We start from the raw sequence: 15,777 nt of genomic DNA on the forward strand, positions 1-15,777 counted from the left end.
TCAGCAAAGCAGTGCATTCAGCAGAATAAATAATGACATCTTTGGTCATGGATCAAAGGTCCTAAACTGCCAGATCTCAGGGGTAATACAGCTACTGTTCAAATAGCTATTTGAACATGCACCACTCAATTGTTAAGGACAGGGGAATCAAGATCTAAATTCTGCCCAAGCTGACTGCATAGCACATCTTAGTGAGCTTGGCCTCATTGCACATTACTATGTAAAAAGTTGTTCTGCCTGTGTAAAGAAACCAGACACTTCTTATTTTCACACATTCTATAGGGCTTTCAAATCATCAAACACAAACTCTATTGTCCAGAGTTGGGAGCACATTACAGTGGTGACAGCTTTTGCTGAGAATGTCATTGTTTAAAACCCAGACAAACACAACTACACACCAAGAGCATCTTGACTGAGCTTTACTGATACATTAAGAACAAATTTAGTCACCAAGATCTGCAAAATCTGGTAGCTGTAGACCAAAGATAATTCCTTGACTTCCACTTGAAAATTAAGTGTTACACAGTACAATATCTAAATCAGGAAATTATGCATAAAACAGAATTGCATTCTCTCTCGTCTCCAAACAGATTTCAGATGTGGCCTCTAGCAGAATGCAAGGAATATTTAATAGAGAAATAACAAAATCATAGCTAATAGTGATAATGAAACATATGATCTCTGCCCCCCTGTGAACAGTGCAACTGAAAGAATTTTTTTTGTGTGTGTGTGTGTTTGAGAGTGTAAATGAGTACTTTTGAAAATTGCTGCTATCTGGTTTTCCTGAACAAAGATATTTGGTGCTAGAGGTAGCTTAGAATCTGATTTATGAAAACTTAAGTTAAAATGTAGTCAAGAGGGTATGGGTATTATGGCACCTTTCCCCTCCAGCTACTTCCATCACTGTATTTGCTTCACTGCATCTTCGCTTGGGTTGTATTATACTTGATCTTCATACTTCTGCTGTATTCTGTACTGTGAATATGTGGCAATAACATCATCACATGGCTGCACCCCAACACCTGTGGAATGACTGCTACCTCACTCTTTCCCATCCAAACCTCATTATCTGTTTCACTCCAGTAAAACTATTCTAGTCTGAGTAAACAGAGGTAAAGAATGAAGTGCCACGTACCTGGGGATGGCACAATGGTGTCCTCCTTTTTACAATCTCCCCTGAAAGACTTCAACACAATTTGAAAAGTGTGGGAAAATTGAAGTTTTGGAGTATATCTGTAACATGCTCTTACTTTCTATCTTCAAAGTAAGAGAACAATGTTAGGGCCCACCGAAAGACGAGCAGGCAGTTCAGGTTTAACAATCATAGTTAGGTTTAACAGTCACACTTGCGTTTATAACCAGATGGACTACATTATGGGAATTCAGAAAATTCTACATTCTGCATAAGGTCAGGATGTTCAAAGTAATTGTGTGATACAACTGAAAGAGATCTGTATCCTAAGTCAAATACACATTTTAAAATATTACTCTTATATGCTTTAAACATGCCTACATATGCTGTCTCTGCTTGCAAGCACTATGTATCGTATTATTCACAGTGTTATTTGTCACTGAAGACCCCATGCATTTTTTAAAGCAAAGCAATCAGTCTACCTACAATTAGAGTGAAGTTACCCTGGGTGAAATGTAGGAGTTATTTAATAAAATACAGCTATCTTACACAAAAGCATATGACAGTGAATGAAGAAAAACAAATGCAGTTGAAAATGTAGGAGGAATTTGCAATGTAATTATCAAAACTTAAATTTGATCTGCCTTGGCAAAGTGAACAGGGAACTGTGAGGGTGGGAAATGTGAATACCAATAGTAATACATTATTCCATAGAACTATTTTGGTGTATTTATTTCTTGGAGGTTCTGAGACAAGAGTGCCTGTTTACAGATACTATAATTAAGACATCACAGCATAGTTTATGAAACATCTAACAATATTACCATGAAGGAACACCATTACTTTCAGGTCTCTGATACACATTTTCCACTATCAGTGCTGATATTCATGTGCCTAACAGGTCAGGCATTTAAGTGCCTACTCATTTCTGATTTCAGCACATTTTAAAATTCTTGGGAGTATTTAATCATAGTGATTGACTTAATGGTCCTTGCCAAGTCACTTTCATCCTTGACTAGTACCCAAATGATCAATAATCTTGACCATGCCAAAAGAGGGTAAAAAGAGAAAGGAGAAAGAAGAAAGGGGAAAAAAAATGAGGGTAAGAAAGAGAAAGAATGAGGCAGAAGGGGTGGGGGCAGACAAAGGGAGGAAGGAAAACAGAGCAAGAGCACAAGAATGAAAAAGAAGGGAAAAGGGGAAAAAGGAAAGAAACGAAGGAATGAGAGAAGAAAGGCAAGAAGATGGGAGGGAGGGGGGAAGGGAAGAAGGGAGCAGTAAGACGGAGGACATTATATGAATATGAAACACAGGATAATCCACAGCTTGAACACAGAATCATTCAAAAGGTTATGGGATGCTAGTATTTAACAAAAAAACAAGGACAATAAAAATGCAACACTACAGCATTTGAGGAGTTGATCTGTTTGAGGTTGGGGGTGTTCTATAAAGAAATTCAAATCAATCTTATCAGGTGCGCCTAAAATTTGCCTTAGTTGCTGAAGTGCTATTTTAAAAATGCATCTAAAGTACTTGGAAACCTAAAGGTCTTTGAAAAATAGCAAGATTTTTCCACAAACATTTCTTGGGCATCACATTTTTAACTATAAACATTTCTTCATTCACATTTAACATCTAACTGATGAGTCAAAATTTTATTTTCATAAGTAATACAGGTAACTCACAGAGTAAATCTTACTGGATGTTAAACAGACATGACTTCTAACAGCATTAGAATAAGACTCCTAAGTAAGTTGGGCATTGAAGTACTGATCAATGCAATGCATGAATTAGAAATAACAAAAAGTCTAGGTCTTCGATATCTACTTCTTATCCATTATCACTGATACGTACTTCCCCCAAGGAGATTCTGCGCTCCAGGGCTGAGACGTGTTCTTGGGGGAATAAGGGCAGAACTTTATTCCAAGCACATAAAAGCAGTGAATACTAGAAGTGAGGCCATTTGTGCTATTCTGAAAGCACAAGTCCCCCTTCAGTTTTCAATCACTCTTGAAAAATGGATTCAGTTACACTCATGCATGCATAAATGTAAACACACGCATATAGTAAAGAGAGATATATCAGAATTGTTTTAATGGAGACAGCAGGCAGGTTCTGAACAGGATATTGTTAGCTGTTTTCACCCATTCCACATAACCTAAGACAGGAACCACTTAAATTTTGACAAAAAGGTTGATCCTAATGTGGCAAGGCCCTTAACACCAGCACAAGGCTGCTATCACTTGTGAACTCACATTTCTGAGCCACTGCAGAGGAAGCCATTAGGCCCACCAAGTTTCAATTACAGCAGTCACACTCCAAGACTTACGTGTCTGCAAGAGAGGGCTGTAGACAAGTCACGAGGCCATGAAATATATACCTTTGCTTCTCCCCAGTAAACAAACCTGTATGGATCCAATGGGGCTGGTTACTGTCAGACCTTGCAGCTAAAGATATTCTATTCGCATGCCAGCTACACACAGTCTTACAGCTCCAGAGATGAGTTCAGTCAGCCATATGTGGGGCCACACTCAGCTAAATGCTGGCAGCCTCAGTAAAACAGAGCATGGGTAAAAGTGGAAGACACACACTGCTCACCCCTACACCCACAAGGGAAAAGACTCTTTGCTATGCAAACTTCCTCCTCTGCATTGTGCTCTTGGCGTAAACACAAATCTTTACCTTTCTAGATTCCTTAGGTACTACTTTCAATGATACTGTGATTATTCATATATACATACGTTCATACAAATTCACATGTTCACCTACACATATATAGAAAACCTCTCCTCACACCCACAGCCACTGAAAACAGTTCCTAACCAGGACATACCTTTCCCCAAATGCACTCCACGCACACACAAAAAACACCCGCACTGTTCAACATGGGGAAAAGCAAACCTGTGTACAGTCACACAGACCCATGCTTTGCAATTGCCTGCCAGAAATTCCAGGCTCACACACTCGAGTTCATACACAATTCACTTCAGATTATACCCATGCACTCACACACATGCAGACTTGTGTACCATATGCACATGCGTGTGAAAACATACACATGCAAAACTGTGTCAACGAACACATACACATGCTGATGCAACACGAAAGCATGACAAAAGCATGTGCAGAGGCACACACTAATTGCAAAAACACACACACACAGATGCACATACAAAATACATGCAGAAATGCGTGAGCAGATCCATGCACTCACACTTGGATGCAGGACACACACGCACTCTCATGCGCAGCGCAACAAGCAGAAGCACACACATGAAAACATGCACACAGAGTAGCACACATGCACGTGCTCACATGCACCACAGGTGCACATTCACCCACATTCAGGACAGCACAAGCAGCACATAAACACAGAGACATGCACTAAGACAACACGTGCAAGCACAAACACGCACAGGCGCCAACACACATGTATCCAAACTCACACTCACGCAAACACGGCACCACACGGGCACTAACAAGGCCAGGCCCTCACAGACGCACTCGCACCGCAGGGCCAGTTACACGTGTGCACTTACATGCACACACGCACACCCCTCCCCGCACCCCGTGGAATAAACACCTCCGCACCAGAGGCGTGGCTTGCCAGCACCCTCCGCACGCTGCCCGCGCCGCAGTGAACCACGCGCACCTTGCGCGGCAGCTGCGCGGGCCGAGAACGGAGCCCGGCAGTGCTAGCCCCTCGCGGCCGGTCGCTACCGTTCTCTGGGCGCCCCTCCTCCTTCCCCCCTCCCGCGGAGCTCCCCCCGCAATGCCCTCCTCCAAGCCCCGCGGAGCGGCGAGGCGGCACAGCCGCGAGGTGGCGCCAGCGCTCTTCGTGGCGGAGCCCCGGCCGCGCCACCGCCTCCCGCCCGGCCCGACACTGCCCCGCCCGCCAGGAGCCGCCGCCACTCTCCCATATCCGTCCAGTGTCCGCTGTGCGGGGCCGCAGCTCCCTGCGGCGATGAGCCCCTCTGCTGCGAGCACTGCTGTGGCCGCCTCCTCCCCGGGACCGGGCCTGTAATTAATGTCTCTGCGCAGAGCAATTAGCCTGCAAACCCCTCGGAGACGTGCTTGCTGCCGTGCGGGGAGTGAGCCCGAGAGCGCGTCTGTGTGTGTGTGTGTGTGTGCGGCTGGTGACGCCAGCAGCCCCACGCACCGCACGTGAATCGTTAATAATAAGGCAGTGATTTCCGCGCGTGGCAAGGGGAGGTAGACGCGTCCCGACGCATCTCCTGCCCAGAGCTGCGCTGGCGGCTGCGGAGCCCTCGCCACCGCGCTCTCATCCTGAGCCGTGTTCCCAGCCAGAATTGATCCTCTTGGGGGAGCAGGGGGGCGGGGGCAAGATCTCGAATGCAAATACTGTTTGGAGTTTATTGGAGAGAGTGCCTGAGCTTTAAGATGCTCTTCCGTGGCTCCCGGAGGATGCTGTAACGAGCCCAGATTGTGGTGGGTTTCGGCTGCGCAGGGAGTTGGGGTAGCGGGGGGGGTGGTGGGGGAAGGAGAAGACACGATCGAGAGTAGCTGAGACTTTGTGCCCCCGTTGGAGAGATGGTTGAGTCCTCGTCAAGGTTGCTGTGGTATCCCAGAAACACCATTCACTCCGAGCTGTGACCGCGCACCATCAACAGCAACAACTCCGCTGCGCCTGGCCGAGGAATAGGAATTAGGAGCTCTCGAGAATAATATGAAAGGGATCTGCAGAGGGGAAATCCGTACAAAGGAATCGAAATTAGGAGACTTTTGGGAAAGGGAATGTACTAAATGCGGCCGGCTGGACTTCATCCTGGTGAAGAAAATGGAGATTAAAAGTGGATTTACATTTTGGAACCTCGTCTTTTTATTGATGGTTTCGTGTGTGAAAGGTAGGGTAGCATCTGAGGGGTATATTTTTAGGGGTCCGTTTGCTTTCGGTCAGGGCGTTGCAACCTCTCTCCTTGTTATACCAAGGTGTGTTTCAAAATATATTTATCTCTTAATTTACATTTTTATCCTGAGTACTTTGCAATGGAAAGATATAAATGATGGCTAAAGCGGGGAGAAAAGAAGGAGTTGATTCAGAGCTCTCTTCGGAGATAGGAAATATATTTGCTTGCCAGGCTTGGCTTTCAATGCAGTGACTGAACTGGGGCTCAATAAATATTCTTGCAGTATGCTCAAACGGAGACGTGAGTTGATTCATATAGCCTCTAACTAGTGTATATTTCAGCAAATCCCACCGAATGACTTTTTTAAGGGGATAATGATAGTAGTGTCTATGTGTGTTGCGGGGGGGGGGGGGGGGGGGGGAGGAGGTTTACCTACATTTCTGGGTTTCGATCGAGCGACGGGCTCTTTGCGGGAATGCCTGTATCGATGCACTTATTAGTTTAACCCGTTGTGCGGGGAAAGTTACAGAGGACCAAAGCGTGTGCGCAGCGGTCTCGCAGCCTGAATTGCGCTTCTGGCTCAGCTGCTGGCTTGCATGCGGGGCTCACCGCCTGCCGGCAAGGTGCGTTAGTAATTCAGCCTTGAAGGCATGGTCTGCCGCTGGGTGCAAAGACAGAGACCTTTTCTCTTCCCTCCTCTGGTACCTTTCCCTCATGTATGTTGTAGGAGGTGCGTATTGGGGTGGGTTTTGTCTGTCCCTTCTTTTTTTTTTTTTTTTTCTGGGCAAGGGCTATTTTGCTTTTTTCCTGTTTCTGTGTTCATGAAAGGAGAGCAAAAGGAAACCTCTAGTTAGCGGCAGAAATATCTCCACTAAGTCTGTGCTTGCAGACAGTTAAGGGAAATGCTACCACAGAGAGAAGAAGAAATATGTGGGTTGAATAATGTGCACCTGCAAAATTACACAGGCGACGTTAAAGGGTGAAGTGCTGATCCCATCACGCGTGCCTTCAGTAAATGGATCTATTCTGCAACTCCCCACAGTCGGCTGCCTACCCGAAATAATCTCCCCTTGTTTGTGGCCAGTGATTAATATCTGATTAATCACCCTTTTATCCCCCTCCTCATCCTTATCCCTCCTCCCCGCCTCATTCGTACCCTCCCAGAATATTTAGTAGACATTATCGATCCTCTCCGAGTTTTTAGACTTGGTTATCACCTACAGAGGTTGCCTGCACAGTGGGAAGGAGGTGTTCTGAGGGGGGCGGCATTCAAAAGCGTGCCTTACCAAGCTGGCTTTGCCTTGGATGAAACAGTTTATTGTAGAGCTTTGCAGCTGCTTGTCCCCCATTTGCATCTTGTGAAAAAGATAATTCGTGTTTCATGGAGAGGGTGTCGAGGGCTTTTACCTCATCTCACGTTATCCTAACACGGGGGATCCAAGGGGAGGGGGCTTGCCTGCGACATTAATGCACATTTGGATTACAGGCAGCTTCTTTCTGTTTTCAACTATTGACGGTAGCTGCTCCATGGGCATTGCCCCATTCTGGGGGAGGCCTGCGATCAAAGACCAACTCCGCGCTTTTCCCTGGGTTAGCCCGCTGCCATTAACTCGCTCCCTGCGCCGGGTGCGACTATTGGAAGCCATGGGCTGGCTGCGCGGCGCTCCGCGAGAGCGGAGTGGGGGCGCCGAGGCTGCTGCCGCTGCAGCTGCTTGGTGAGCACGAGTCGCGGGGCGGCAGCATCCTACAAAATTCAGGGCTCGGGCGGTTCTCCTCGCGCCGCGATGGCCGCGGAGCTGTGCAAGTTTCCACAGCACCTGTTGAGAAGCCGCTTCGCTTGCCGTTGGGCATGGGGGAAGGAAAAAACACTGGATGCTCCCTTTCTCTTCCTGCCCACGTACAGTCCCAGAGAGATGCTGTGAAGCGGCTTCCTCTCTATGGTCAGGGCCTGAGCCTCCCAGGTGCTGACCCTGGCAGTTTCCATACACTTTCTTTGGACTGGGGGGTTCGTCTCAGCAACTGCAGATCCAGTAGGTCAGATTTACATTCTGGATGTAGGCTTCTTTAGGCAGCCAAGCTCCATACAACTGGCTTAGACTCGCTGCAGCACTGCATCTATTCTGGGCATTCACATTCTCTCCCCACTTCCATGAATGAATACATTTTACGTTGATTTACATTCCCATTGTGTTAGGACATGCTTCTGCTCCCAGAAATCATGTCAAAGGCAAACAATGAATGAATACCTGCTCATTTAAAACATTCCAGATGTTGGGAGCAAGTTGATTCCTCAGATTCTGCATCTTCTGTACCATTGCCCAGCAAGGCCTTGTCACCAAACCCCACCTCCAGCCCATACCCTTCATTTCCACAAAGCTCCAGCCCGTACCCTTCCTAATTTAATTACCTCTACTGAATAGTCTAGCACCACATCATAACACCAAAACTGTTGCTGAGGTTTCTGTCATCCAGACTACTTCCACAGCCTTGCTTGGTATCTGCCTCTCAGACCCTTCTTTTGTCATTGTCCCATCACCATTTCTCCAATCTCAATCCCCAGCTATCCTACTGTTGCAGGTGTCAAACCATCCCAGGGGACTTACAGAGGCATGATGATCTGATTAATTATGTTCTCCTTAAATATATCCATATAGACAAAAAATATCTTCACATTAGTCCATAAATTTGTGCTTCTCTGGCACCTTCCAACAACACTTGGGAGGGGCTAGAAAAGGGGAAAGAAGAAAGAAAGAGAAAATGGAAGGAAATCGGCATAACTGCTGGGGAAGAAATGGTGGGAAGACCTGAGGTAAAGAGGAATTGTACCTTTTTAAAGGAAAATCTTTAGCTGCTTACAGAGTATCTGTTATATCATGGATCAATCTCCAACAAAAATCTTCCTCAGATAGACAAGGAGTAACAAAGCAAATAAATTACATCATTAAAGGGGAGGGAATGCATATAAACAAACAGAAACAATAAACAACTCCCACACACACTACCCAGCCCTTGGAAAATGCAAAGCAGGGTGATGCCTGGCCAGGTGCAAGGGATGATGGCTCCTGTGCTCCTCCCTTTGGATGTGCAAGACACCTAGGAAAGTTCCTTCCTCTCCTCCCTCACTCCTACCACAAGAGAAATGAGGAGCGACGTTTAGGCATGGGAGACACAAAACAAACTTGGAAGAGCAGGGAGTGGAAACCTCCACCATCCAACTCCTTACAGAAAGGGGAGGAGAGGGGGGGGGAAACAACCTGCGGTAGTGAGCTTTGCCTCCTGGGATTTAGGACAGAAATCACTGATACCTGCACCTCTTCAGTTTGGCAACTCCCTCCACCATGAAAAAAAAGAGAAAAAAAAAAAAAGGGGGGGGGACACGACCCAAACCTATAAATGTTTGTGATCTGTTTGTGGGAGCAAACCAGAGGGGAAAAAGGCGAAATGACCACAGACCACAAGACTTCTCCATCTCCTCGGTTTATTGTCACTCCAAGACAGAGATCAGAGAAGCCAAGGTCTGTTTTTTTGTCTGCTTGGATAAAATGAGGCTTTGCTTCTGCTGGTGTTCCTCCGTTCCCCTGTTGCAGTTGTGACAAGCAGAACAAGGGCAGCTTTCAAAATGAAAGGGAGATGAAGTGGTGAGATTTTTAACGGCTCATTGACAGAAGCAGTGATGAAAAAATGAAAAGGATTTCCATTTCCAGTGATGGGTACCTGGCATGTGGGAATATTTAGCAGGGACAAAGCGTGCCCTGCTGCTCTCAGCCACCTCTGCAGTCACAGAATCATAGAGTGAAATCATAGAATCAGCTAGGTTGGAAAAGACCTTTAAGATCATCAAGTGCATTACTCTATCTTCTCCCCCATCCCAACTCAATCCCGCTCCACTCAGGCTCTGCCAGCCCCTCCCCACTGCTTCTTTCCCGGTCCCTTGGCTTATGGGGTTACTGGCGAAGTCTGTTCTCGGCGGGGCACGGACGGGCACACCGACGTGCTCGCTCGGTCCCCGGAGCGGAAACTGTTGGGTTAGAAACGCCGGGTTCGGGTTTCCCCAGTGCCAGATGGTCGCTGCCGCCGCTGCATCTTTGTGCGTTTGTGTGGGCGTCTGTGTCTGTGCGTTTGTACGCACGGTACCGGAGACACTGACTAGAGAAGGGACAACGTTGTCCTTGGGTTTCAACTCCTCGTCATGCACAGTCTCAGCTCTTCCACGGTGCCTCTTTCCCGCAAGCTCCCGCAGATCCCTCAAGGCTTTGCTCAGCAAGCTGCTCAGAGCGCGTCTTTTGGAGCCGCGTAGTTCTGCAGGGATGCAGACAAAGTTACCCTTCTCGGGGCTAAGCCAAGGCTCCGCTGAGTCCCTGCGCGTAGCGCACAGCTGCTCCTACTCCGGCAGGTTAGAAAGGAAGGAACACACAACCCCTCTAAGCAGCATCGAGGACCACCGAGCCCTGCCCTACCCGATGGCACCAGGGACCCTCAAAGGGCACAGAGGAACGCTGCCCGCAGACTCACGTTTTTCACTGAGGGAGGAAGCGGTAGCAACGCGGAGCCAGCAGGGAGCGGCGACACACCCCGCCGGCGGGCTCCGCCGCGCCCGGCACGAGCACTGGCCTCCGCAGCCGCCTCAGGCGGCCGCGCCTCCCGGGACTCCTTAATACAGTCTCCCATCGCTTGGCTTTGCTTACTTTGGCATGGTGACTCCTGCAAATCTTTTGATTGCAAGTCAGACAGCACTAGGGACAGAAATAGCCCCTCGCGCACGGGGAGCCCTTTCCTAGAGAGAGCAGACTGGGGGGCTCCAGTAGCCCACAGGCTGAAGAAGGGACATGTTCTGTCTGCGACTCTGTTATCAACATCTTGACTTGGAAGCACCATCCCAGAAGACCTAAAGAATTCCGTGGATATGCTTTCAAATCTCTCCTTTTCCAAAACTCCCATGCAGTAAACAGCAGAAATTTGTGGTCTACCTGGTATTTTTCTTGCTTGTGGGAATTTTTGGGGGTTTGTTTTTTGAGGAACAAGTCAAATAGGATCAATTACCCATCTAGCTTAGTGCCCTTTATCTCCAACAGTGACTATTAGCAGCAGTCTAGGGAAAGATAGGAGAAACAACACACACAGAGTGACTAGCATGTTATCCTGGATTTCAACAGCTAGCAGTTTTGTGTCTTTTGCGCTAGAGACTGCTTTTGGAACACCCAGGTTTTAAGAGACATGGACTGGCCTGTGTTCCACTCATTTTTCTGTTCTTTATCCTTCTGCTTCCCTTCTCTTCCCATACATCCTCCATCCTTCACACTCTGCATTTGGCTGAAAGCACTGAGTAGTATGAAAGCTTGTAATAAAATTGGCAACAACCCAGTGTTGTTAATGTGCTACATAGGTCAACCCCAAGAATTTGAGATTTGTGACCACTGAATCCAGTAAAGACAAAGAAAAGCACAGAATTGTTCATAGAAATTTAAAAAATATTTTGAAATATCCTGTGGGGATGGCTCAATTTGCATGATTGTAACACCCTTTAGGAGAAAAGGTTATGAAGAATAGCATAGCCTTGTATCTCTCCTTTTATAAAAAGAAGTGTCTTGGACACTATCTGATTTTCAGAGGTATTGAGCATTTCCAATTTTAGCTTTCTTCATTAAGAGCCTGGGGAAATAGTTGGCACCTCTGAAGCAAGGCCAAGTGAGTCCGTCGCTATAATGCTGGGAGAGAGACAGTATAAGTCAAAAGAAAAAAAAAATCTATAAAATAACCTAAAATCATCTGTAAAACCTTAATTCTAAAGAATCCAAGAAATTGGAATTGATAGTAATAGGAAAAGCTTTACAATCTGCTGCAAAAATTGTTGGGTATTTTTGGTTGTTGGTTTTGGTTGGTTGCTTTTTGGTTTTGTTGTTTTGCTGGGTTTTTTCCTTCTCCACTAGTAGAAAATTTCAATTCTATTTCAAGGGGCTTGTGACATCTCAGACTCAACTTCTTGCTGATAAGTATCATTCAGCTTGTATTTCTGGACATAATGATTAAAGTTGAAAAGATAGAACAAAGCCTTTGTGGGAAATTAGTTTTCCAGTTACTCCAAAGCAATCTTCCAGGAAAGAACAGTTGAGAACAAACAGTTTGGTCTAAGTTGTTTTGTTTTTTTTTTTTCTTAGACCTCTATAATTTCAAGGCAGTTCTTATTACATGAGATTTGAAGAAGTGATGTTTAAGTAACAAATCAGAGAGGCATATGATAGGAGTAGTTATTAAAAAGCTATAAAACCATTTTGATTGAATAATTTTTATGCTAAGGTTTATTGCAAAATTCCAGAACTCTTATGAGCTTTAAACACATGCCTTTCAAACAACTCTGTGGAAGAATGCTTCCTTGTCTGTGAAATTGTATGATTTCTTTCAAATTGATGTAAAATTCAAGGTCAATATATGGCAATTATCTTGGACCTAAATGGAAGGGTGCATAATATTTACTTTATAGGATCTCAACTGTGTCTTAAAAAAAAAGGCTAGCAGTATTAGATGTTGAGTATCTCCTTTCCAACATTCAGCATTTCTTCTGGGAAATGGAATAGAGAAGGCTATCAGACTATGAGGAAGATGGTTTTAAATATACATACACACACACACACAGAGACATACGACATTTTTGTAGATGCTTATATTTAGCTGGTTTAGTTTCCAGATCTGTCTTTATGGTCTCACTGGCCTGTTCTTACAGACTACATAAGATTTACTGTGGCTCCATAATTCTAGTGTCACAATTGCTGAATACTGTTGTAAATGTCAAAGAAGAAAATGGTTGAAATTCATCGACTCTTTCCCAGTGTCTGAAGTGTTAGGTGGATAAGTTTATAGATTTAGGAACAGTGTTACTTATAGAGTAATAATATTCTATAATATTGTTACTTATAGAGTAACAATATTGTTATTATAGAATAACAATACCCAAAGTATCAGGGAATGGCATACAAGGGATTCTGCCAGGACTGGTCCTCTCCGAATTGGACTGTCAAAGAGTAAGATGGTATGCAACCAACATGGCCATAGAGAAACAGACTGCCATTTTCCCTGAGACTGTACAAGATGCATCATAGTGCATGTGTTATATTCACACTGAATCATGGAAATCAGATAAATAACAAGAAGTAATTTAACAGCAGAAGGATTCATGGGGTGGTGAATTCTCACTTCCCTAGGCATGTAAGTAACACTGATTATTTTTGCAGTAGGACTAAAGGAATCTGGAAGCTTGAGGCAGAAATGACTGAGTAATTACTTGAATTATAGAGATTCTGACCTTAAATTCTATTTTGTCTCTTTCCCATATATACCTATTTTATTAGCTTTCTATCTTTATGCACTGTGACTCTTTTGATGTCATTATCATAGAATTTTGTTTGCACATATATGTACACATACATACATACATAATATGCATGTATAGAAATCAATTACATGTATTTGGTTATATTATCAATATATTCAAGAGCTTTCATTGTTATCTTGCAAAGACACAGGTAACAGCTTGAAGTGTTTGAAATGCGTTTCCTAAGCCATCCACTACCTCTTAATTTATTGTGTATTTCTAATCTCAGAAGGAAGTTCTACTATAATTTGTAACTGTTTTCACTAACCAAACAAGATTACAAGTAGTGATAGCTACCAAATGTTAGGAAGAAAGCTTGATGAAAAGAAAAACCACCCATTTCTAAAATACTAATAAAACCTGATCCTAGCACATAATTATTCATTCACATGGATTTAGGGATTTTTTTTTTTTTTTAATATAGTTTCTATAAAACTTTTTAGTAGACTGAAAACCTCTAATCACCTTTTAAATGTAGAAAAAAAATGTTTCTGTGCTATTGTCTTTTTTTTTAATTTTAATACTGGTATTGTCATTTAAAGAGGCTGACATGCCACATCTCAGAGGTGGCTGTATTTCAGCAGCAGTTAAAATGATCCCTCTGTGATCATTATCTTCTTACAGAACTGTTTTCATACCCAGCAAGTGGATATCTACAAGTTTAGTTTAGAGTCCTTGGCTAAAATGAACTACATAAACGCAGAGTACAGGTATTCTGTTTCAGCATACCACTGAGATGGAACTACTTGGATTACAAAACCTTTCCTCCATTATTTAATCTGACCCAGAAGGGAAACTTCACTTTCTGTAATAGTTAGCTTTTTTGATTGCTGTGCTATTTTCTTTGAGGATCAAAGCTTAGTCTAATTAAAACTAATATTTTAAAAGTCTACACTAAAAGTTGCATTTTTGCTTCTGTATATCAGCTTTGATCCAAAGGTGAATGGAAGTTATGAAACAGGATATAAAATGAGCTTCTAAACTGCCTGTTGTTAAGCCCATTGAAAGCAACAGAAGAGTCCAAATCTACTTTTGAGAGCAGATTTGCCTCTGCTTCTTTTCATACTGAGTTTTGAACTGCAGTTTTCTGTACATGTATTTCATTTGAGTCAGCAATATAAATTGTAACAGAAGCCATGCATTTCACAATACACTAGAAATTTTCAATAGAAGTGCTCTTTGGAAAACTCACATTGCATTATAAATCTAAAGATTACAGAAGTAAATTGTTTGTGATTCTGTTGGCAATGCATACCAACAATTCTGGTAGCAAGCGTCTGTAGCTGTGAAGAAGAACATATGCTTAATTCATGACCATGCTCATCTTATGTGTTTTACCTTGAACACATCTATGCTGACACTTTAACCGTACAACTACTGCTACTTATTTTAGCAATGCTAATTGCATGACATGGCACTTTTAATGACCACAAGTGAAGAAATACTTACAATTTATATTTCAGAATGAAGGGGCAAGACATCTTCTCCAAAATCTTTACATCAATATAGTGTACACAGAAGTGCTTATCTGATTAGAGAGTTTTCATCATTCTAGCATATTGAAGTAACATGATACAAATTGTACTGTATCAAGTGAATGTTTTAACAATACTCATGGCAACAATACTTCCCTCTTAAGACTACTACTAAAATGGCTAAAATTTTCACAACATTCACATTATTTATTAATTATTAAATCTATTCATAGAAAACTGCTGAAAAATTTTCCTGGAACTGAGAAAAAAAAAAATTTACATTTGATGGTCTTGAAAAATGTTGACTTATACCTGAAAGAGGGAAACTGACTGCTCAGTCCTCAGTTTCTTGGTGTGGTTTTCAACTCAGAAACAAATAGGAGCAACATTACCTACTCCTTTCCACATTACTATTCAACACTATTCTATCACTTTCATTCAGAATTCTTTTCAATAGCTGCTTCTTTCTGCAAGCTCTTTTGAAGGGGGCCAATCATTTCTCTCACACAATTCACATAGCTATTAGCTTCAGAGACTTTGATAATATCACCTCTTTACCCTTTATTTCAATCTCAGCAACTCCTTCCTGGGAAAATAAAATACCTCTGACATTTGGGAGGATATTTCTTTGGAGGTTTTTACAGATTCTATTTAACGAACTTTCATATATCCTAAATGCAACCATATTCTCTTTATAGCAATTGCAGACATCTTGTAAGAATGTGAATGTTGTATTTCTTCAATGTCCCAATTTTTTACTCAAGTACTTCAGCACTCTTGAGAAGGTTTAATTTTCAGCCCTTTCTGTGGAAAGAAAAATGGCATAGACGCCAAACTAGCAATAGCATTTCTGTGTTTTTCATAGAGGTTACAGTGCCAACAGAGTCTCCCATATCTTCTCATACAAGGATAACAATTTTCCCCTGACAAGTAGGT

The 15,777-nt window shown here is 43.4% G+C and overlaps 1 protein-coding gene across 3 annotated transcripts in view; it reads left to right on the top strand.

Annotated features, from left to right (window-relative positions):
• Positions 1 to 5,437: 5,437 nt before the first annotated feature.
• Positions 5,438 to 15,777, top strand: part of CSMD3 (CUB and Sushi multiple domains 3) — a 601,317-nt gene continuing 590,977 nt past the window's right edge. For 2 of the 3 annotated variants that reach the window (XM_061447845.1, XM_061447846.1), the window contains exon 1: positions 5,439 to 5,997. In XM_061447845.1, the coding sequence (XP_061303829.1) occupies positions 5,820 to 5,997 (178 nt within the window). In that variant the 5' untranslated portion in view covers positions 5,439 to 5,819. Of the gene's footprint in view, positions 5,998 to 15,777 lie in introns of all 3 variants that reach the window. The other variant, XM_061447844.1, reaches the window with a different exon arrangement.

The sequence above is a fragment of the Pezoporus flaviventris genome, unplaced genomic scaffold, assembly GCF_033815535.1.
Source record: "Pezoporus flaviventris isolate CSIRO_AGI_PZ_B2104156 unplaced genomic scaffold, CSIRO_AGI_Pfla_v1 ptg000007l, whole genome shotgun sequence".
Classification (NCBI taxonomy): domain Eukaryota; kingdom Metazoa; phylum Chordata; class Aves; order Psittaciformes; family Psittacidae; genus Pezoporus; species Pezoporus flaviventris.